The sequence below is a fragment of the Mustela putorius genome, unplaced genomic scaffold (assembly GCF_011764305.1).
Source record: "Mustela putorius furo isolate JIRA1106 unplaced genomic scaffold, ASM1176430v1.1 tig00537248_pilon_pilon_pilon, whole genome shotgun sequence".
In the NCBI taxonomy this organism is placed as follows: Eukaryota; Metazoa; Chordata; class Mammalia; order Carnivora; family Mustelidae; genus Mustela; species Mustela putorius.
The window spans coordinates 14,075,794-14,099,467 of NW_025422387.1; the positions used below are offsets into that span (position 1 = coordinate 14,075,794).

Consider the following 23,674-nt stretch of genomic DNA (forward strand, 5'->3'; position numbering starts at 1 on the left):
CCACCCTTGGCACGGTCAAAGTGTAGCATATTGGCAATCTGTCCATCAGTCCTTTTGAGGCCAAGCGGTGACCACATTTGCCCGATTCTCATGCATGGATGGCATCAGGACCAGAGACCAGAACAGGGAGAGCCTGGGAGGTTCACACCCCATTCAACACCCCCCCCCCCCCCGTCAAATCTCAAGTATCCCATTACTAGACAAGAGTGGCAGATGGGGCCTCAGGAGGTGCAGAGGGAAGGGAACTAACCAGCTCCCTGTGTACTCTGTTTCAAGTCCTTATCCAGGGCCCTTTACATGCATGGTGTCATTGGATGTTACCAAGGAGTTAGTTAGGGTTGTTACCTGCATCTAAGAGAAGAGAAAAACAAGGTTCAGAGAGGTTGATGACACTGACCAAGATGGTAAGTGGCAGAGCTAGGATCTGAGGCCTGTGTGGCTCCCGGGCTACTCAGTGAGAGCAGGGATTTTTCTAACATCTAGAAGGAGGAGGAGGTGGGGTGCGCAGGGGTGGGGGGACAACAGCTGGAGGGGCAGCAAATGGGTCCTACCTGAAACTCGGTGATCACCAGGCCCTGCAAAGTCCAGGTTATACAGATGCCACCTGGCTTCTCTTCTGTTTTGAAAACAGAATTCTCTGGCTGTTGTACCAGGGTCATCCTGGTCGCACTCCACGGTGTGGAGTGGGTGAAGTACTCCCTAGACACTCCTTCCAGCAGTGTCCTTCCACGCCATCCTGGCTCCTGTGTCTGCACGTAGTGCGGTCATAGAGTGCCTTCCTCCTCCTTAGGTCGCCAGTTTACCGCACCTCCTCCTTGCCAACTTGTACCCCCTGGGGAGTGCACCCCGCCCGCATTTCTGGAGATTCCGGCGGCACCGGGTCACTGTGGGAGTCTCTCTGGCGTGTTAAGGGGCACTGCCGGCCACCAAGGTCCGGGCATCTTTGGGGCCATTTGCCAAGCCCCTTCCCTAGCGCTCCCGGCGCGGCGCCGCAGTGCCCCCTCCGCCGCCAGGGGCCGCCCGGAAGCGGGGCTCCTCGAGCAAGGGGCGGGGCGCAGCGGTACCTGGGCCGCCGAGGAGCCGGGGGTGGGCTCTCCGGGGACAGCCGGCGGCCCCCCCAGATCCGCACCGCCAGCCGCCGGGAAGCTCGGGGCTCCGGGCGTAGAGGCTGCGCTGTCACATGGGCGGTGGCGACGGGGCCGCATTTAAGCGGCCGGGGGACGGCGCCCGCCTCCAGCGCGTCCTCGGGCTTGGCTCCCGCCGGGCGCCCCGCTCTCTGCCCGCGGGGGGCCCCGCGCCGCGCCGCACCGCGCCGCCCCCGCCGGGCCATGCGAGCGCGGGCCCCGCCGCGATGAGCTCGCACATCGCCAAAAGCGAGTCCAAGACGTCGCTGCTGAAGGCGGCGAGCGGGGGCAGCCGGGTTCCCCGCCACGGCCCTGCCCGAGAGCCAGGGCTGCCTGGCCGCCGGCTGCCCGGCACGGGCCCGGGCACGCCGCCGCCGTCCGGGGACCCCAGTTCGCGGAGGCCCCTGTGCCGGCCCGCACCGCGAGAGGAGGGCGCGCGGGAGAGCAGGCGCGGGCTCCCCCAGGCGCACTGCAGGCCCCGGGAGGCGCTGCCGGCCGCGGCGTCCCGACCTTCGCCGCCGTCGCCGCTGCCGCCGGCCCGCGGGCGGGATGGGGAGGAACGGGGGCTGTCCCCGGCGCTTGGCCTCCGGGGCTCGCTGCGAGCCCCGGGTCGCGGAGACTCCGCTCCAGCTGCCGCGTCCGAGGCAGACCCGTTCCTCCACCAGCTGCGCCCCATGCTCAGCTCCGCCTTCGGCCAGGTAAGGGCCGCGCCTCCCGCCCGCGCTCCCGGGAAAGGCGCTCGGGACCCTGGCACGGCTGCGCGCCCACAGCCCTCCTCCCGCTGCCCGCGGCTCCCGGTCACGCTCCCTGTAGTCGTTCCGCAGCCCTGCGCCCTGGCCGGCACTCCTCCTCCCCCGTGCCTGATTCAGCACCCTGTGCGCTGTCCACGCTCCCGGCCTCTTCTGGGCGAGGCACCAGCGTCTCGCCGCCCTCCATCCGTCAGAACAGGCCAGTCTTGGAAGGGAACGACCGCCGCAAACCGTCCGGAGACTTGCAGGGGTCAGCAGGAGCGCTCGGAGCAGGTGGCGCCAAATCCACTTATTTGGGCTCCTGTCAAGACTGCCAGTGAGCGACCCAAAGGAGCAAGGGATTTGGAGTCTGGGGCATAAGAATGACTACCTCAGGGCACGCAGCCTTGCTTGGGGATGGGGGACACTAGTCATGGGCTGTGGTGGTCCCAGAGATCTGGGAAAAGTTAGGAGAGCTAGATGGAGACTCAAAAATATGAGAAATGAGAGAGGTCTGGGTAGGCAAGGAAGGGCTACACAGAGCTGTGGCTCAAAGCGGTACTTCGGGGGTGTTTTAAGGAGGTTGTCACTCCCAGGATGTCACTAGGATGGCGGTTGGGCAGGTGTCAGGTCGCAGGACGTGGAATAATAACAGCCTCGCCTTAGTCGATATGCATTCTAGGGTCAGAAAAGTCATTAAGGGGTCACCAGTGGCTACTCTCTTTCCTCTAGGCCTTTCTCTCAAGGGTCCTGGAAAGCTGAGCTTCTGTCCTCTCATCCAGGTCTAATCCACTTTGGGGTGTGCTGCTGGCGAGGGAGGTTTGTAAAAAGGAACCTGTGAACTCCTGAGCAAAACCAGGGTTGCCTCTAGTTCTGAGCCCATAATTAATTCAGACTCATTGGCACAGCATTGAGGCCGTTCTGCGGCAGCCGAGAACGCAGTAATGCAGAGGTCTGATGGCAGAGTTTGCATGGTGTGTGGAGGAAGAGGGGACCCTGAGCATTTCTGTGCTAGGATGTAGTGTAGGGTAGCCGTTTGAGGCTCCTGGCTCGCCATGCAGGGTCAGGATTCCAAGGAGGCCATGTGTGTTCTGCTTCAGATCTGCACATCCCTTTTCAAAATACTACTCCATGGTGGCAGAGGCCGGTTGAGGTCTGACATGAAGGAGCTGCACATGGATTTCGGTTGCGTGGGGCTGCTGTGCGGTGTGACAGGGCAGTGGTGTGCGGCTTTGTTCCTGTGGGGAGCCCTCGTTAGCAGAGTTAGCTGGAAGCCGTTCTCCAGAGTAGAGATGTGGAGGTAGAGCTTTGGGCGTTAGCGCAATGATGTGTCGTGCTGGAAGTTCACGGAGGTGGCTTATGTATGAGGTAGGAGGCATCAGGTATCTGGGCGGGGGTCTGTGGAGCAGGTCTGGGTTGTGGAATTGGTAACATCTGGTCAAACGTGTATCAGATATTTGGGGGCATCTACTTTGCCCAGGCATTTGCGGGACATGAGGGAGACACCAGTGAAAAAGACAGATGGGCTTCTGGCTATTGGGAGCTTATAGTCTAGCAGTTTGTGAGGGGGGAGTCACTCGCACAGAATCACTCACTTTCTGGTTATTCACTTTGTTGCTGACATGACTGCGTTCCTAGAGAAAGAACTCTTCTTTTTCCAGTCTTAACAGAATTTGCCTGCCTGGGCTCTTTGTGAGCTCAGAGCATTTCAGCTACCTGGTTTTCTTCCTCCTTCTGCTTTCTTAGTCATTAATGAAGACTGTCCTCCAGTCCAGTGTTCTGAAATGTCACCAGGGTCACCTGAGTCAGGAAGAGCTGGAAGGTCCCATCAAATATTTACCACCTCCCTCTGGAAGCTCTGGTCTCTGGAGCTGCAGACTTTTTCTGTAAAGCTCAGCACGTTGGGTTTGGGCTTCCTGCTGACAGCTCTAAGGCATCTGGTTGAACAGCAATGACAACAGAACCGAGCCTGAGACTTTTGGGTCAGAGTCTCTGGTCTCCTGAGACAGAGAGGAATTTGTCTTTCCTTCCCTCCTCTGCGCTGAGATTTCTGTTCTTAGAGACTGGGCCAGGACCAAGAGAAGGGACATGGGATCAGGAATACGGAAAACATCAGATAGAAATCTGTTTAAGGCAAAATGTAGTCCTGGAGAGGTCTATTTCTCATGTCTCCCAAGGTCTTTTTTTTTTTTTAAATCTTAAGTGAATTGCTTAACCTCATTAAGCTTCTGTTTCTTTATTTGCAAAATAGGGAAAATCATAGTACCTCACTGGGTTTTGGGGGAATTAAATGGGAAATGGAGGTATATACAGATTTTGGCCAGTGCATGGTCCAGAGCAAGGGCTCCATCGATATTCGTTATTATTATTGTTGTTGTTGTCATCAATGTTATTGTTGATTAACTACCAAGTGCTGTCCAGGACCTCCTTCTTTCCATTTGTAATGTGGTCAGGGAGAGTTAGTACTCAAAGTGACACTGAAGGGACCAAGATAGACTCCCATATTAGGGGGAACAGGAATTAAGATCCTTTCAGTGACCTTCCAGAGCACCCTTACTGCCTGCAGGCAGATGGTGTGGTGTTGAGTTGAAGTCGTAACATGGTAGCTTGGGAGAAAGTAGAGTTGTAGGTTCCAATCCCAGTGCTGTCATTTCCCATTGCTGTGACCTTGGGCCTCTTCCCTCTCTCTCTCTTTCTGGTCTGGGTTTGTTCATCCAGAATTGAGATCGACAAAAACTACCTTGCAGAGCTATTGATGAGGGCCACACAAGATTAACTATGTCAAATGGTCTGGGTCCAGTAGGTTCTGGAAAAAAGGGCAGCCTTCATTCACATTATTAATAGAGTGACTGAATATGGACCTGTGTAAGTTACTTTGAAAGCTGTCTCTGAGCCAGGCGAGAAAGGCCATTAAGGGAAGGAGCTGAATGACGAGGGACCTTCCCTAGTACCCTCTGCATGACCAGCTAAGGACATGTCACCTAGCAGCCTAGAGAGATGTGGTATCAGACATTAACTCAGAATAAGCATGATTTGGGGCAACTCTTGGCGTTGGGACTTGTAAAACTATTTTAAGAGCAGTTTTTCTGCTCCTTACTCTAAACTAGAGAAGAAACAGCCCCTGTAGAAGAGGCATATGTGTATAAAACCCACATCTCTGTCCCATCCTTCACCTTTTTCTAGCTCTAGAGATATCTCTCCCAACTTGAATAGACTAGCCCAATTTCCAAGCTGCTTTGCACATAACACGATCGCAGTATCTAATAGGTGAATGAATGACAAGTGTCTCTAACCTCTGGTCTGCAGAGGTGTATTAATTCCTACAGCTTAGATGAGGGAGAAAGACCATGAGTTTGGTCCTAATAGATTCTATCATACTAAGCCTTTGTTCCTAGGATGAGGGCTGTGTATATTATTCACTCTTTCCTTGCCAAGTCTCTCCCTACTTGGGTGAGAAGCACCTACTGTCTTTCCCCTGGGGCCTGGGGAAGGGGAAAGAGGTCAGCTTGGGGTTGATATCAATCTTGCAGAGTCCTCCAGGACAGCTGCGTTCGCCTCTGGCTGTGTGGGGGAAGCAAAAAGGGTGCTTGAGACCTCAGATGAGACCTCATTGAACAATTGCCCTAGTATCTTCTTAGTCATCTGTGAAGGTTGGCATTCTCACCCTCCACGTCAGAGATGAGGAGACAGTATCAAGAGGGGGGAAGTGGCTTGTCTAAAGGCCACACAGTAAGTAAATGACACGACTGTGATCTCTAAAGAACCAGTTGGGTGGGAAGTCACCTGAGAGTGTTTCCTATTTGTCAGAAGCATCCACAAAGCACCTCTCAGGTTACGACCCAGCTTTCCCTGAGTGTGTTCACCCTGGGCGTCATCTAAGTTTGAAGACTGGTGATAGAACTGATCAGGGCTGGAGGCCAGCCTCCCTCCTAATCAGGAATAATCAGCACCGGGTTTATCCTTCTCATCCCTCTGATCCTATTATTCCATTCCAGAACTCGAAGTGTAGGCTTCCGGAGGCCCAGGGGCTGCTGCCACATTGATGAGTGCCAGGAAGGTGGGGCTATGTGATGTGCTTTGCTCCTTAGAGAAGCCACTACCATTCAGCCCTTTTTAAAAATGCCTGCTAAAGGTCAAGCCACCTGTTTCTTCCAGATCGCAGTTATCCCTGTCACTCAGGACCACCTCGGCCTGACCTGCCCAGTTTAAGGGAAGCTCTGAGTTTGAACCCTTGAGTCCCTTGCTGCCTTCAGCCTCAAGCTGGGGTCAGCATCCTTCCCTGAAAAGAAGGGTGGGATTTATTCAAAGTGCATGACTTTTCCCTGGGGTTCTGTTTTTGCTGTTTCCTGTCTTCTGCTTCCAAGGACAGGCATATTCCAAGGTCGGCAAGCGGGTGCTGTGATCGGGACTGGCCTGCAGGGGGCAGGAGTCACCAGGTCTGAGAGTGGGTGTTCAGCTGAGTATGGAGAGGTGGGAGCAGCTGGCCCTGTAAGATCAATGCTGGGCCGAAAGGGGCACCTTCTAGGTGGCTGGCAGTGTGCCCAAGCCTTTTGTGTGTATTATCTCATTAACTCCTCACAACATCCCTAGGAGGGAAGGGTTATTAATGTACCCATTTAATAAAGAAACTGAGGCACAGAGAGATTCACAAGTCCTCAAGGTCATAGAGCTTGCTAGACAACAGGGCAAGATTTGAACCCAGGTCTGTCTACCCCTGCATTGCAGGCTCTTAGCATCCGTGTCTGTGGTCCTCAACACTGGCTGCAGATTAGAATAACCCAGAGCACTAACCACCACCCCTGTCCAGAGTTCACCTGCAGCTATTATATCAGAGTCACTTGCCCCTGGCACTGAGACTCTCTGCTTGACACTGTGCTGCTTTTACATATGTCTGCCCAGGTAGTTAATATGAATTGGGTTTGTACCTGGAACCTAACCTGACTTCCCTCTGGGGTCCCTGGTGAGTCCCAGCTTGTCAAGAGTCTGCAGATGGCTGGTTTCCTGGGCTTGACCTCCAAGTCTTTTCCGATCCCCTACAGACTAAGTCACATTCTTCTGTCTCACGTTCTTGGAAGTTTTGTGTTTCCTTCCGCCTTCATAGCATTTACCTGAAACGTGATTCAGTAAGTGCATTCATAACTCTTTAACAGCTCTTGCCTGCCTGCTGGAGTGTAAGCCCCCTGAAAGCCGGGGCCATGCCTATCTTGCTCCCCACAGCATTCCCAGAGCCAGGCACAGTGCCTGGCCCATATATAACTGGACAAATGATAGTTCTATTTTCCATTTTAAGAATTACTCATGAGTATTTATCGTGCGCCAGGTACATGCCCACATTTGCTTTATAAGCAAGATAAGGGGAAACCCCCTTTTCCAGGCAAGGAAACAGAGGCTCTGGAATGTGAGAAGTCAGAAGCTGGTGACAGAGCCAGGATTCAACCCCAGGCCTGCTGTCCCTTCTCACGCACCTGAGTCTAATGACTCTGACCCCCGGGTCCCGCAGAGAGTCTGGTTCATGCTCCCTTGTGGAGCAACACATCTTTGGAGAAGGCACTTATGTTAGCTGCTCACTCTTCAGTTTCAGCTCCCCAGTGTCTTTCCTGCCCTTTGGGCGTCAACACCACCCCAGGCTCCTCCCTCTGTCCTCAGGGGCTGCCCCTCCTTCTCGCACCTCCTCTGGAGGTTTGGTCCAAACAAGGCTGCTGAGTAACTCCCCTGATGAAACCGTTCCATCGTCAGCAACAGCACAGACGTCAAGAGCTATCCAGGGACTTCCTCCCACGGCTCTCTGGGAGCGGGGAGCCTGTGGCACCTTCTGGGCAGCGCCCACCCACTCCCCTAATGGGGCTTCTGACCAGGCACCGAAGCTGGACAAAAAGTCCGTGGAAAAGCAGCCTCTCCGTAGTGAAAACACTTTCAGCGCTGCGTGCAGGGACTGTTTGTTTCATCAAGGGCAGGGAGAGTTCGGCTTCCCATGTCCTCTCTGGTGCCCCCTGCTGGGAGAAGCTGGCTGCCGGGAAACAGGGACACCTCCGCTCTTGGGTCATCTGGCTCTGGCTGTAGGTCTTGGGTGTGACACCTGAGGCTGAAGATGAGTTCTCATGAGACCTGGAACCAAGAGGGACGAAGAAGAGCCACTCACCTAAAAAGTTCCAGTCGTAGGACCTTGAAGACCACTTTGCAAAGGGCGGCCTCTCAGCTTTGCGGCCCAAGGAAGCCTTGAAAGATCCTCGCTCAGGATTAGGCAGAGGATTGTTTGAAGGTTGGCAGCCCTCTGTCACACCAGCACTACCTCCATCAGGCTCCCTCATCTCCATCTTTTGGTTTCTCTTGGGTTGGAGAGACCCCGAGTAGCAAAGGGAGCAGAAGGATCTGCTCGCCGCTGTTGGCTCCGCTTGTGCTTCTTCCAGCCCCGGAGCCTCATCCCATTTCAGTGATGAAGCAAGTGTGAAAAATGGAGCGTGATGGGGATGTCACAAGATCTTCCAGGCCCTCAACTGGAACTGCCTGCTCTCAATCCAGCTGCAATTGCCAGGGGGCAGTTAGGATGTGTGTTTGTCCCTGAGTGCTTGCTTATGCATATTTGTGTGCAAATGTGTGTGTGTTTGTGTGTGTGTGTGTGTATGTGTGTATGCATGCACACACAAGGCTGGGAGCTGGAAGGCAACCTGGCTTTGGTGGCCCAAACTAGCCTGCTTCCCCTTCTGGGTCTGCTGGCCTCATTCCCAGCTGCAGCTGCCATTCTGGGCCCCCCTCCCTGAACCAATCTCTCTGCAGATTTGGCAGCAGGAGAGGAGGGGCTGAGGGAAGGGAAATGAACCAGAGAGAGGACTGAGCTCTAATCTGATGTAGATGATCCGGCAGCCTTCCCCCAGCTTGCTGCCCTCTGCCATCAGCTCCCCAGGCGATTTTCTCTGTGCCCTGCACTCTTCCCCTCCTGCCTTCATCTCCTTAAGAAAGTGTCCAGAAAGTTAAACCCAGACACACAAACACACACACAATCCACAAAAAAAAAAAAAAAATCAGAGAGCAGGAGCAGGCAGACGAGTAAGAGAGCACGCGCGCAAGAGAGAGGGCTCAGAACGGGCCAGGAGGAAGAGCTGCGCAGGCAGAAAGAGGCTGGGGTTGGCCGTGACAGGGACTAAGGTCTCTTAGTCCCCAGGAGCCTCCTTCATGGACCGGGGGATCCTGAGAGGGGCTGCCTCAGCTTAGGATGGGCAACTGTGTCAAGTCTCCACTGAGAAATCTCTCAAGGAAGGTATGTTTCTGGAGTTCCCAAGACAGGGGCAGGGGAAGGGGGCATCTTGCCATCTGTCCCAGAGTTGGGGATGGAGGGGATGGGCATCTGAAGCTTGCTATCCTTTTTACGGGTTTTGTTGAGAGCTGTGTCCCTGTTCCCACCTCCAGATTCCCTCCAATCCCCCCGGTTTTCTGTGTCTCAGGCTCTGAGCTTAAGTTGGGACTTAAAGCTACATGGGGGCTGTGTTTGGAAATTAGCACACGATTTAGGAAAGAAACCAGGTAGTTCCTGGGCCATAAGATGACCAGCACAGGTCCATAGAATGTGAGTGGGTGGACCCCCTCGGGGCTGCGGGAAAGGAAGACCGTTGATCTGGGCTTTTGACCCTGCCGCTCCTTCCCAACTGTAGGGTAGCAGCGGGCAGGGGGCAGGGGCGGGTGTCATTCATCTCTTTGAAAGTCTCTGGTCTTCTCTGTGGTGGTCTCTAAGCCTTCTGATTTGTGGGTCTTGAAGTAGATCCCATTGCTACTGGGATATGTCCTGCTACCTTCAGTAATTCCTGAATCCGGTCAGAGAATCTCAACTAGGATCAGGCTGGTTCAGAACCCCGGATTGTTTTCACTGAGAAATAGGATGTTGAGCAAAGGTGTCTGTAAGTCGCTTTTTGATGTGGAATTATTGCTTATACACCAGGATAATATGCTTTTGCAAGAATTCCTCTTGGAAAGCAAATTACCACCTCAAAACATTTTTTATGCAAAGCTCGGCTTACATCTATCCGGTTTTGCTTCAAGTAGGCTCTGCCTGTGTTTCTAGCCCTCTGTAGTCAAGCTGGAGAAGAAACTCATGGATATTATTTAAAGGAAGAAGGAAAGATAGCAATGTTTTCCTCTAGTTCTGTTGTTTTCCAGTCAAGGAATTTGATTACCACTGGAGTAAAGTGACTTACCCAAGGTATCAGGTTAACTAATGGCATCTCTGCCCCTAACCCTGTACCACCTCCTGAGTCGGTTCGATAGTCTTTTTAATTTAGGACATTCCGGGCTTTTCTGCTCATCGTCTTCCTCGTTTAGCTAAGCCGCTCACATCAAATTCTCTTTCATCTTCACGGGTCCCTTGGATCCTTCGGAGGGTTGACTGCTTCTTCTGTGCATACAACCCACATCATCTGTCATCTTAGGGGAGACTTTAGCACCACAGGTAGCCTCCATGCTGTTGCAGAGAAGCAGGAGCTGACCTGAATTAGTCTAGAGGACCAGGGGGAAAGCGTTTCCCCGGAGTTCTGTCCGGAGCTTAAAGAGGTGAACTTCGAACAGGCAGCGTCCCTTTGCCCCACCCCGCGCCCATCTCTCCCGTACCCCACAGAGTGCTTAAGAACCGCACTTTTCAGATCCTTCCTTTCCAGCTGTGTGGCCTTGGGCAAGTTACTTGACCTCTCTGGGCCTCAGTTCCCCCAACCACCAGGTGGAAATACTATTATTTACCTCTTGGGGGAGGGTGGAAGCAAATAAAGTGCTGTGCACAGTGCCAGGAACAGAGTCCTCAGTAAATGGAGCTAGTGTTACCGACATCATGATCCTAATTTTTCCACTCTGGGTGTTCGGAGAAGGGGTGGAGGGAAAAAGGCAAATAGGAGAGGTTTTGTTTAAGTCGGTGGAATAAGGTAGAAGACAATAAAGCACATTGCACTCAATGTTGTGTTTGTTTGTGACAGTAATAATTGCTTTCTTCCAGGCAGCTCCTACACACCCAGCATCTCTGATCTCATTTGCTCTTTTCCACCAAGTAGTTCTCTTGGCTATTTCATACAGAAAGGAGCTTTCCTAAGGCCACACAGTCCAGTGGACGTGGAGTTGAGAGTTTTGAAATGCTAGTCTGTGTGAATCCATAGCTGGTATTTGATTTGTATTTTAACCTCCCTAAGGGGCTGTCTCTCTCTTTCCTGCTGTCAGAAGTGTTTTTCATAGATTCCAGCATCTGACCTTACAAGTCGTCTGGATTCCCACTCACTGCAGTGATTTCCTCTCCCACTTTGCCAAGCCCTTATTCATTTAACCCGTCCTTGAATACCTTTGGGGAGCGAGAGCTCTGACCTCCCTTCTCCTGGCCGGCTTGCATTGTTAGAAAGCTGTTGGGTCATGAGGCCAGCTGACCCCTCTTGTTGCCATGCTACACTCGGGAGATGTCCCCTTGGTGCCAGGAGACACTGTCAGCCTGTGGGCTGCTGCCCACTTGGCTTCTGAGTGTGGTAACCGGGGAGCCAGGAACGGGGAGAGGTGGCCTGCTGTGGGCTTTGTACAGTGCAGGACCAGGCTGTCGGGTGCCATCACTGGCCGGGGAAGAACAGCAGCCTCCCCGGGCAACTTGGTGCCAGGCGGTATTATGATCAAGAGACGCAGTGGAAATTCCCCAGCCACCACTGGTGCCTCCTTCGTGGGAACACGTTCTTCTCCATCCCTTTTCAGTTCTTCTCTGATTGGCAAATATTCTCCCACTTCCTCTGGAGCCAGCAGTAAATGCCTTCTGGCTCCCAGCATCTTTCATGTTGCATCTCCACCATCGTCATCACCGTCATTGTCATTCCCATGGCAACTCCATGTGTTCAGCTCTAACCAGGCTCCAGGCACTATGCAGTAGCTCACTTATTTCTCACAAGAATCCCGCAAGTGGCCACATTGTTCCCCGCTGGGCAGAGAAGGAAACTAGAACACAGAGAGGTGAAGTTACCTGTCCAAGGTCACATAGCAAGGAAGCGGCAGAGCCAGAATTTGTCCCCAAGACTGTTGGAGACCAAACCAGTGTACTAAGTGGCCTTTCAGAGTTCTTTGCTGCCTGCTGCCTCCTCCCTCCTGCCTTGTGTTCGCTCTGAGCCAAGTGTGCGAGACTCAGCCAGAAGCAAAAAGGCTGATTCTCTACACACATCTTGGGAGATTGCCTCTTGGGGTCCAGCCGCTCTACTCCCGGGCTTCCTCCTAGCCAGCCTCCCAGGTGGGAAAGTCTCTCTGGTTCTGCCCTCACTCTAGCCTGGGTCCTGGAAGCCTGTGCGAGTGTCAGCGAGGTTCTGAACTCTTTTAGACGTCAAACCAGAATGGCCCTTGGTCTCTCTGACCTCTCTCAGGTTCTGAGACCACTGAAGACCCACCCTTATTGCATTCATCGAACTCGGGCTTTGCACTGAGGACCTTCGCCTAGGGTCTGAACCAGGATACTACTCCTCCCTCTCTAGGCCTAAAAGAGGCTTGGGAAACTGGAAGGGAGTCTAGTCTGTAGCCCCAGAGTGTGGGTCTTTGAGGAGGAGAGGGACGAGAGGAGGGGGAGGACGAGGTAAGCTGGCAGGGAGCTGGTTCTTCTTCTCAGCCTTGGAGGACAGGGTACCCCCTCGGTCACAGGATCTTCTCCTGGGCATGACCTTCTGTGAGCTGGAGGATCCTGGCAGCAGGATGGAAGGGTAGGGTCTGCAGCCCTGGGGTTCAAGGACAAAGACAGCCCTCCAAGATTTAGCTGCTCTGTTTCTTCTTGGGAAGTTTTGCCTCCAAGTCTTCACACTGAAGGGAGGTATCCGAGCTCAGGACTGAAGGCAAAGTGCCCTGTCCTAGATGCTGGGGGGCCTTGGGCATCCTAGGGAGGCCAGCGTGGAATAGAATGTTGTGTCTGGTTGCTGCAGTTGTCCTAAGGGGACGGTCTGTGGGCAGTGCTGACTTTTTATAGCTGCATGGGAACCATCACAGAGGAGGGGAGGACCAGGGCCTGGGAGCACAGCTATATTCGGTAAGCAGAGAGGGCCCCTGCCTCAGCCTCTAGAGGTCGGGCAGGCTGGGCGGAGAGCCAGAGACAGACGGGAGGGGGAAGAAGGAGAGCTGCTGGGGGCAGGCAGTGTCTAGTCTTGAGGCTGCAGACTGGGAAGAATGTGACCCACAGATGGGCTTTGCCTGGCCCAGCCAGTGCTTTAAATCAGAAGGAAACACTGGACTGAGTTAAATAGCGCTGCCCCTTCAGAGGGGACTGACAGCCTCCATTTTGCCCCAGGCTTCCCTCTTCCCCTGCCTGCTTGGTTCCATCAGCGAGGCCCCTGTGGTGGCGCCTTTCAGTCCAGCAGCCTGCGTGAGTCTGCTCTGCGTGGTCCCAGCTCGGACTGTCCTCACTGTCTTCCAGTAGGGTCCAGCGGGGGCAGGGCAGCAAATCTGTTTAAGAGCATCTTGGCCGGGGGCGCCTGGGTGGCTCAGTGGGTTAAGCCGCTGCCTTCGGCTCAGGTCATGATCTCCGGGTCCTGGGATCGAGTCCCGCATCGGGCTCTCTGCGCAGCAGGGAGCCTGCTTCCCTCTCTCTCTCTCTGTCTGCCTCTCCATCTACTTGTGATTTCTCTCTGTCAAATAAATAAATAAAATCTTTAAAGAAAAAAAAAAAAAAGAGCATCTTGGCCAAGGCGGTACTCATTAGTCTCTGAGTGAGCACTTCCCATTGGCTGGAGCAGAAGCCCCCCTGCACCTCCTTCTCTCTGTAAGCTTCCACGTGCATGTGAGTGTGTGATCCTGTGCGTGTGTGTGTCCTGAGCATGTGTGTGCCCATGTGCCACACAGCGGGTGTCCCCCCCCCCCCAGCTCTCCCCGGAGCGTCTGTGGCAGTCAAGGATGAGACTCCATCTGTTGAACCGATTTGACTCCTGCCGTGTATCCTGAGAGCTCTCTGAACCCCACTGTTTGACTCTCAAGGGTCTCTTCCTGAGGAGAGCACCTTCTAGGACCCAGAGCCACGCTGAGGCCAGGAGGGCCAGTGAGACAGGGTGATGACCCCTGCCTCTCTTTTGTATTTGCTGGGTGCTGGCTGAAGATGCGCCAGGAGGAGAAGAGCAGCTACGAGGTGGTGCAGACGAGTGAGGAGGGGCTTGCAGCCAGCAGTGAGCTCCCAGGACCGCTCCTGATGCTGGCCCAGAACTGCGCCGTTATGCACAACCTGCTGGGCCCTGCCTGCATTTTCCTGCGCAAGGGCTTCGCTGAGAACAGACAGCCTGTACGTAAGTTGGCCCCCATGGAGCCGCAGCGAGCTTGGCTTCAGAGGGCATGAGGAGGTGCTGGGAAGAAGAGGGGCTCTGTCCGCAACAAAGCGTGTGCCCTCATGGATAGTTCCTAAGCCCTCAACTTGCGAACCTGACCCCCCCCGCCCAAAATCTCCCACCCATGGTTGCAAAGCAGTGGTGAGTCCACGTCCACTGGCAAGAAGTAATGAACAGGTGACATTCTGTTTTCTTGCTTGCTTGTTTTTTTGAGCACATACACTTTGCGAGGCTCTGTGCTAAGAGCTTTGCGTCGCCTCTTGTAAGATTCAGAGCAACTCCGAGAGGTAAGTCCTATTATCATCCCCATTTTACAGATGAGGAAAATGAGTTGGAGAGGCAAACATGATCAAGATAACAATTAGTGGGTGGTCTGACTCTGGGGAGTCTGACTCCAAGGCTTCCTGTTCTCTTAACAGCAGTACTGAGTACACAGGCCTGCCCATCCTACAGTGGGGGAAACAGTCTATGATCTGTGTTGCCCAATACAGTAGCCACCAGGTACACATGGCTATTGAGCACTTGAAATGTGGCTATTGCAATTTGAGTGAATTGTTCATTTCATTGCTTTCTGGTTCTAATCTCAATAGCCACACGTGGCTACTATGTCCATGCAGCCTCTTCTAGATGTCTGAACAGTCACAGGGAGGAGGGTAATAATGATGTTGTTACAGACACAAATATTTGCAGGTTCTACTTACTGAATGCCACATGTGAAACGCTTTACATATCTTGTCTCAGGGGATGAGATGCTCTCAAAGGCCCTGTGACATGGGTACTGGCATTAACCTATTTTACAGATGAGGAGACTGTGGCTCACAGAGGTCAAGTGACCTGCTCAAGGCCCCACAGCTAGGAAGTATCAGATCTGGACTTTGAGCTTGTGTTTGACTCTAGAGGTCAACCTCTTCTCCCAGACTACAGATGTTGGGGAGAAAGAAGTGTGCGTGTGCTCTCTTCCCATCTGACCCCTGGGAATGGTGCTCATGGTTTCCCTGTCACACTGATGGGCATCCCCAGCTCTACTGCACATACCCCCACTGCTCCACGAGGGGAGTGGGCGATCCAAGGGCCAGCCGCCTGGGCTCCACCGGAGCAGCTCTGCCAGAGGCACATGGAGCAATGCTTTCCTGCTCCCTGGCTCCGGCTCTGCAAGAAGGGGAGGGGGCTGCAGTGGGGGTCAGCAGCACCTGTTCTTCTCCAGTCCTGCAGAACCAGGTCTTAGAGAAGTGGGAGGTGGCTTGAGGCTTGAAGGGTGGGAAAGGACTCAGGTCTGATGACCTGTCCTAGGGTGTATGCGCACATACACTGGTCTACGTGCTCACTTCCCTTGCTGGGAGTATGGGGCATTGCAAAAACCATCCTTTCTGGCCACCCAAGATGTTGCTCATCAGCACCCCCTGCCTTTAAAAAATTTTTTATTTACTTGTCAGAGAGGGAGAGCACAAGCAGGGGGAGCAGCTGGCAGAGGGAGAAGCAGGCTCCCTACTGAGCAAGGAGCCTCATGTAGGACTTGATCCCAGGACCCTGGGATCATGACTGGAGCCAAAGGCAGACGCTTAACTGACCTAGCCACCCAGGCGTCCCTCAGTGGCCCCTTTCTAGAAGATCTGAGAGTTTCTGGAGCTGGCATCTCTTGCTCTGGGGCCAGTTTACAATGGGTGGGCAGAAGTTGTCTCTTGCCTGCCTTGACCCTGTTGGGTCAGGGTCTGCCTGTGTGCACAGCTGAGATGCCTCAGGCACAGCTGAGATGCTGGGGCCCGCCTGCGTGTCTGTGTTCACGATAGGTGTGCCCCCAGCTGGCATGTGCTTCCTCAGCCGGGCACACCCTGCCCCACGTTCCTCCCACCCAAAGTCATAGAGCTGTGATACATGGGACGGATGAGCCCTGGGCACCAGTTTTGGAGCCTATGGAACAGGTCCTGCTGGTAGGCATGCAGTTCGTGCTAGTCTGCCTGCCTCCTGGGAAGGCCTGGGGTAGCTGGCCCCTCACCAGCCAGAGCCTACCCCGGGGGCATCCTCCGGGCTGCTCTTTGGAGACTTTTCTGCCATCTGTTCGGATGCCTAGACCCAGGGCTTCCTGGAGTCCCCAAGGAGACCTAGGCACGGCTCAAAGCTGGAGATGTGTGCTTTGGACCCCCGGCGGCAGCCACCAGCCCTGGCAGCCCCCAGGGTCCTATGCTGTGTCCCAGTACGGGGCAAGGTATAGGATGGGGGTCAGGTTGGAGAAGGTGGGCCATGCCCAAGAAGCAGGGCACAGCCCTAATTCTGCCTCCACACCCGTGGCTCCTCCTCCTCTTCTTCCCTCTTGGGCATCCTGTCTGGTCCCAGCTTTCTGTCCCTCCAGCCCTTCTCCCGTTATCTTGCAGACTTTTTCCTCTTTTGTGACCACAACAACCCGCCCACCCTGCTTTATTTACAGGTTTTTGCCTCCAGACCAACTCTGTTCCCTGACAACATTCTTGTGTCTGGAATGGGGACACAACACAGATGGGGCTCTGGGGTCCCTGGTTATCTCCTGTGTCTGTGGGAGATGTGGGGCTGTACCTTTCTCCCTCAAAGACATGGTCCAGGCACTCTCCCCACCCGGTGGTTGGTGTCGCTTGGATGGTCCCCAGGTTGGGCATTTTGTGATGTCCAGGCACCTCACAGCTGCTAACAGAACATGTTCTTTTGTTTCAGGACAGATCACTGCGGCCAGAGGAGATTGAAGGTAAGACCCAGCCCCTAAGGCGAAAGGGTTGCTCAGCAGTCCAGAAAGGTGAGGGAAGGGAGATTGCTGGGAAGAGAGGCAGAGACATCTTGGCCTCCTGGGGACATGGCCTGATCCAGGGCTGGGCGTTCTCTACGGGGCCAGGGGTCAGAGCAGGGCAGTCCCAGCGGCTCCAGGGTCTGGCTGTCCTGGCCGGTGGGCACTCAGGCCACCTCTGCCCGTAGGCTCTGTGGGATCCCACCTTTCTTCTTTCATTCAACCATGCCCATTTTTATTCTTTTCCTCAGAGCTCCGAGAGGCCTTCCGAGAATTTGACAAGGACAAGGACGGCTACATCAACTGTCGGGACCTGGGCAACTGCATGCGGACCATGGGCTACATGCCCACCGAGATGGAGCTCATCGAGCTGTCCCAGCAGATCAACATGAACCGTGAGTCCTTCCCCGGTGCACCTCCTTCCCTTCCCGTCCCCGCCACCCCCATCCTCTGCAGTCACACGGCCCCTTAGCTCGGTTCTGGGCCCATCTCTTCTGGGCTCTGTGAGCTGGGGCAAACCACTTAGCCTCTCTGAGCCTCTTTTCTCTGGTGTAAACTGTAAAATGAGAGGAGCACAGGAAGTCTGTGAGGGAATATCTGCCAAACAGTCCCACACGTGGGCGGCACATGGGGATTGTTAAGCAGAAGGCATATTATTCCTCTATTATTCTCCTATATTGCTCTCTGTCTCAGTGTGGGTTCTCCCAGAAGCAAGGGTTTGAGTGTGAGCAGTTTATGTGAAGGTGAAGGGAAGCGTCAGGAGGGAGCAGGGAGGTGAGACCATGAAGAGATGGAGGCCACAGGGAGTGGTCTTTCAAGCCAGCTAGCACGGAGAGTGCCGAGTCTCATTTACTAGGCAGCTCCCGGAGTCCGTGCAGCGTGTGCGCCCTGAACTTGGGGCCCTCACCTCCCCAGCCAGGTATTAAGTCATTGGCTGAAAGATGTTTTGGGTGGGGGAGGAGGGGAGTCAGTTCTCCAGCACTCCTACCTGCTGGGGGGTCTTGGAGTTGACTTTCCATTGGCACAACAAGAGTAAAGCTTGGGACAAGTGAGCCAGGTGCTCCTAACTTCTTTCTCTGCCTTTCTGTTTGTGTGTCTTTGGCTTTCTGTCTCTGAAATTCTTTGCCCATCTCTCTACCCCAAACAAACAAAAGTGTTTGTTTCTTTCATCTGTATCTACTTCTGTCCACCTCCTGGCTGGTTTCCTTGGCCTAACCCTGGCCACTCCCCTGAGCCATTCTTTGACAGACCACCTGTCCATCGTCACCTCTCTGTCCTCATTTGGCCTTTGGTTGTACCCTGGACTTGGCACTAGATAGGTCAAGGAGGGGTTCACAGTGCCTTCCATTGCCTAGACATGGGGAGTGGTTGGATGGATAACCTAGCCCTTTCCTCTGTCTCTAGTGGGTGGCCATGTGGATTTTGATGACTTCGTAGAATTAATGGGACCTAAACTCCTGGCAGAAACAGCAGATATGATTGGAGTGAAGGAACTGCGAGATGCTTTCCGAGAGGTGAGTAATGGACACTGGACAGGCAGGGGTGCAGGGGTTGTTAGAATTCCGACCCCAGCATGGTTACTTCAAGGGAAATCCAAGCCCTGGATCGCATTCTAGGGGAAGGAGCTTGGACAGAGAAGGGTCTTTGGGGGAAGGGGGGACAACGAGGCTGGAAAAGGAGCCCAACATTGGGATCCGATGCTACATTCCCCACGTTGTAGCTCTTCCTCTCTCCTCTCTGCCCTCTCTAGTTTGATACCAATGGTGATGGAGAGATAAGCACCAGTGAGTTGCGAGAGGCCATGAGGAAACTCCTGGGTCATCAGGTGGGACACCGAGACATAGAGGAAATTATCCGAGACGTGGACCTCAATGGGGATGGACGAGTAGACTTTGAAGGTAGGTGGGGCTTGAATGTGGAAGAGAAGCCAAAGCAGTAGTGATGATCCATGGAGACTCCCAGCTGTGTATCCATCATGATTCCAACTGTCCATGCTCCTACCCTTCCATTCTCTTACTCCTCCATCCACGAATCCCTGTAATCCACCTTCCCATTCATTCCTACCCCCATCCATTTGTCCATCTTGCCAAATCTCTCTCTCCATATGTTCATTCATCCATCTCTTTGTGTGTCTAGGTGTCTATCCACTCATCTGTCTCTAAACAGTTATCCATACTACTGTTTATTCATGCATTTATAGATCTATCTATGCATCTGTTCATTCTTCTGCACATTGTTCTGGGTATCCAGTCACCCATGTACTGTCTGTCCATACATCTATACTTCTGCGTCTCTGTTCATACGTTCGTGTATCTCCATCCATCTATGCCTCTACCCACACTTCTGTTGATTTGTCTGTAGTCATTTCCCCATCTACATCCATCTTCTCATCGATCAAGCAATCGATCGATCCATCCATCCATCCTGTGTCTACTGACCCCATCCATCTCTACGCATTATCTGTCCACTTACTCCTCCCTCCATCCACGCTACTTTCCGAACACCCCTTTCCTTAGTCTGACACTCAGGCCCCCTGAGATTGGCCACAGCTCACCTCCCCAGTCGCAGATCCTGCTGTTTCTTCACTCACTCTCCACCTTAAAGCCAAACCCCAGTACTTGTGGTCCATGATCCTGCCAAGCTCTCGTTTGGATGCTCTATCCTTTTGGTCAGGATGTTTTTATTCTGTTCTTCGCCTGGACTAAATTCTCTTAACCCCTCAAGACTCAGCAGTGGGTCTTCCTCTGGAACTTCATCACTGGTTCTAGGCTGAATTCCTCTTTCCTGGGCTTTTATAACACCTCAGGCTCTCTCTCGTTCTTCACACTGTCCCTCAAGTGCTAGCTCCTCTTGACAGAACTTCTGGAGAAGAACATTTTATCTCTGATCTCTGTATTTCCTCATAATTCAGTACCTGGCCGTAGTTAATGCTCAGTAAAAGTGGTTTTTTTTTTTTAAATAAGTCAGTAATAACCCCAATAGCTATCATTTATTGTATACATGTTATGTACCAGTCACTGTACTAAGTACACTTCCATATATTATCCTGTTTTATTCTCACAACAACTCTCTGGATTGCACTCTTATTGCCTCATGATGCAGAGGAGGACTCTAAGGCTCAGAGAAGTCATACGACTTGCTTGAGATTGCCTCACTATTAAGACGCAGAGCTGGATCTTATGCCAGGCCTGGAATCTCAACCACCACCTATGTCACACTGCGTGACGCCATTCAGGACAACTATGGGATGCAGGGCAAAAATATGGTAAAACATTGACTCTCTACTCCAGGAACTGGCATTCTGAGCAGAAAGTCAAGATAAGCATGCACTGGAGTGTGAGTGTATCCAGAACACAAAAGTTGGGCTGTCTTTCTTGAGGAGCAGGTAGATTCCAAGTTCGAAGACAGTGTGGCTACATGGAAAGGAGGCTTTGCTGCCACCAGATCTGAAAATTCCAGGTCACCCTGTGTCATGGTAGTGCCCCCCCCCAGACAATGGCCCTTCCGTACAAGCCCAGCATCCCCCGTTTATTCTTCTAGCTTGTATCGTATACCTACCATATGCCGAGATCCGCCTTGAGGAGCCCAAGACCAGCAAGGAAAACAGAAGCCAACAGTATAGTGCATGCTGTTTTGGGGGAAATACAGCAAGCTGTGGGGCACAGAGGTGGCATCTGTGCTAAACTGGTGGGGGAATTAAGGAAGGCTTCCTGGAGGGGGCTATAAATCAGTAGAACCCTAAGGGATGAGTAGGACCAACCAGGTGAAAAAGAAGGAAGGGATATTCACCCAAATGAACTGAAACTTATGTCCACACGGAAACCTGCACATGGATGTTTATAGCAGCTTTATTTACAGTTGCCAAAACCTGGAAGTAACCAAGGTGTCCTTCAGCTGGTGAGTGGATAATAAACTGTGACAATGGAGTATTATCCACACTAAAAAGAAATGAGCTATCAAACCACGAAAAGACACAGAGAAATCTTAAGTGCATATCACTAAGTGAAAGAAGCCAATCTGAAAGGGCTACATCGTGCGTGATTCCAACTGTATGACATTCTCGAAAAGACAAAACTATAGACGATGAAAAGATCAGTGGTTGCCAGGGGTTTAGGGGGAGGGAGGGCTGAGCTGGTGGAGCACAGAGGAGTTTTAGGGCTGTGAGGCCGTTCTGTAGGACCCTGTAGTGGTGGATATGCATCCTTAGGCATTTGCCCCAGACCACAGAATGGACAGCATTGAGGGGGAAGCTGAGTGTTACTGTGGTCTCTGGGTAATGACACATCCGTGTCAGTTCATTGATTGTAACACATGTCCCTCTCTGGTGCGGGGTGGTGATGGTAGGGGAGGCTGTGCATGGGTGGGGCATGCCCCCTGTGAATGGGAACTCTGTACTTTCTGCATCATTTTGCCGGGAACCTAAAACTGTTCCAAATAATCAAGTCTAGTTAAAAGGAAAAGGAGAGAGAAGAGACAGGTTGTAGGCAAGCTGAGAGGCAGAGGGAGAGTGAGTGTGCCAGCTGCCCTGACAGGGAGATCAGCGTGGTTGGAGCGCGGGGCAGGGGTGGGGGGTTGGGGGGGAGAATGAACTGTGAGAGAGAGACATCAGCTGGGGCCACAGCATGGAGGCCCTTGAGGCCAGCAACAGGATATTGGACATTTTCCCACAGGGAGCCCTGAGAGGTTTCAGAGGGGCCAGGTAGATAAGACAGGCCCCCGCCAGCTGCTGTGCACAAGATGGATTGGAAGAAGCCGAATGGCTGGAGGGGCCCAGCGGGGCAGTGGTGATGGTTGGGGGGCTCAGATCCCGAGAAGACTTGGAAGGGGCAGCCTGAGCTGGGCCTGACTCTGCTATTTTCTCCCCACCTGGTCCTGTGCCTTCGCAGAGTTTGTCCGGATGATGTCCCGCTGAGGCCGCAAGGGCCCCTCCAGGACTGCCAAGCTCCCCCGTGGGAGAAGAGGAGCCGGAGCGCGCCTCACTCCGCCGCAGCCGCCGAGAGCCCAGGATGGACTGGCGGACGGGGCCTGCCTGCACCCCGGGGAGGTGCCCACCCCGGACCCCCACCCCTCCGCACTGTGAAAGACTCACAATTCCTGCAACTGGAAACGGGGGGCGCCCGCCGCCGAGGAGGCCACTGTGCCAAGCCAGCAGAGGTGACGCCGGGTGCCAAGTGCCATGGACCCAGCCGCTGCTGGCGGGGCGGGCCACGGAGCCCGCCAGCAGCCCCCACACAGCATGTCCGCCCCGGGGCAAAGCCTTTCGCCGCCCTCCTTCGCTCTGTGCCCGTCCCAGCTCGCCACAGCCCTGTTCTCTCAGAACCAATAAAAGTATTTCCAAGGCAAGGGCAGCTGTGGGGGTCTTTTGCTTCTTGGGTCTGGTCAGACGATGCGTATTTCCTGAGTGCCAACTCTGAGCCCAGAGCCGGCCTGTAGTCCTGCATTCAATGTGCATTTACTGAGCACTGTTAGGGACCCACTGTCATCTCCGAAGCCAGAGCCTCCGTACCTCTCTAACTGGAGGGGAGCCTGGGTACCCAGCTGCCCCAAGCAAAGTCAGGCTCTCTAAGAAAAGGAGAATAGATCCCGGGTGAGCATCCAGCAGGGTCTGCCCACTTCCTGTCTTCCTGGCGGGAAGACAGACACGAAGTACTTCAATACGTGGGTCAAATTGTGATGCTTTTCTGAGGGAAAAATGCAGGGACCTGTGGTTGGCTCTAAAAAGGAGGCCTGGCATCCTCTGGGGTGGTCAGCAGAGGAAGCCATGACACCATGACAAAGTGTTTGCCACAGAGGAAATCCCGGGTGTGTGTGAAACAGATGTCCTAACAGCTCCCCCTGGCTTGGCAGAGTGGGGCGCAGGAGAGCAGAGTGGTTAGTCCCTGGGTTTATTTGCTGTGTAACTTTGGGCCAGTCATGTCCCCTCTCTGAGCCCCACGTGTAGTAGGGGAATAATAAAGGCTAATAAAATCCCCGGGAAGGACATCGCATTGCTCCTCTCCAAGGGCGGCCATTCACAGAACAGCCCGGCAAGGCAGTCTCAAAGAGGACCCGTTTGTCATCACTGTCACTAATTCCCGTCAGTGAAGGGTTGAAGGAGTCTAAGGGAGATGTTAGTGGGTAGAAGTTGCCCAGAATTGTTGACAGGGTTAAGGTGAAAGCAGACAGGTGTGTAGGACGGATCTGTGTACTCCAAGCCTGTGGCTCTCAAATTTCAGCGTGTGACAGTCACCTGGAGATTTTTGTTCAACCTTGGATCTGGGCCCCACCCTAGTGATTCTGATTCTGATTCAGGGCCCGAGAACTTGCATCTCTAACAGGATCCTAGGGGGTGTTCTTGCTGCCAGCCGAGGACCACACTTTGGTTTTTAAAAGCCTCAACAAATCAAGAGTGCCCATGACATAAGCATAATGAATAGTTTTGTCAGAGAACAGAGAATATGAATTTCACCAAAGCATTGAATTCCCCAGCCGTGGCTCTAGAGGCAGGCGGTACATTCTCGTGGAACAAAAGCCTTATCCCTAGGAAAGGGCACTGAAGTGAGTCCTTCTAACTGCTGGGCTACGATTTAAATACCACAAATCATCCCAGACACGTGGGAGGCAGGTGTGCTCCCAGAGCAGGGTGGGGGTTGGGGGAGGCTGTGGGCTAAAGGCTGGAAGTGGGTGGTGGGCAGACAACTCCCTGTGCAGAGGCAGGATTCTTGTTCTCAGACTTGGCAGGGAATGTGGGAAGGACTGAGGACCGCTGGCCAGAGGCCTGGGTAATCCCTGTGTCCTGAGGCCAGG

At 53.6% G+C, this 23,674-nt stretch overlaps 1 protein-coding gene across 2 annotated transcripts; it reads left to right on the forward strand.

Annotated features, from left to right (window-relative positions):
- Positions 1 to 1,059: 1,059 nt before the first annotated feature.
- CABP1 (calcium binding protein 1) lies at positions 1,060 to 22,231 on the forward strand. 2 transcript variants are annotated; one of them, XM_004753375.3, is made up of 7 exons: positions 1,865 to 9,107; positions 13,917 to 14,096; positions 16,822 to 16,852; positions 17,140 to 17,283; positions 18,293 to 18,402; positions 18,639 to 18,786; positions 21,775 to 22,231. In XM_004753375.3, exons 1-7 carry the CDS (start codon positions 9,063 to 9,065, stop codon positions 21,798 to 21,800), a joined length of 684 nt encoding a protein of 227 aa, XP_004753432.1. In that variant the 5' UTR covers positions 1,865 to 9,062; the 3' UTR covers positions 21,801 to 22,231. The 2 variants fall into 2 exon arrangements, with proteins under 2 accessions (XP_044929585.1, XP_004753432.1); XM_045073650.1 differs by lacking the exons at positions 1,865 to 9,107; positions 13,917 to 14,096 and adding an exon at positions 1,060 to 1,822.
- The last annotated feature ends 1,443 nt before the right edge of the window (positions 22,232 to 23,674 follow it).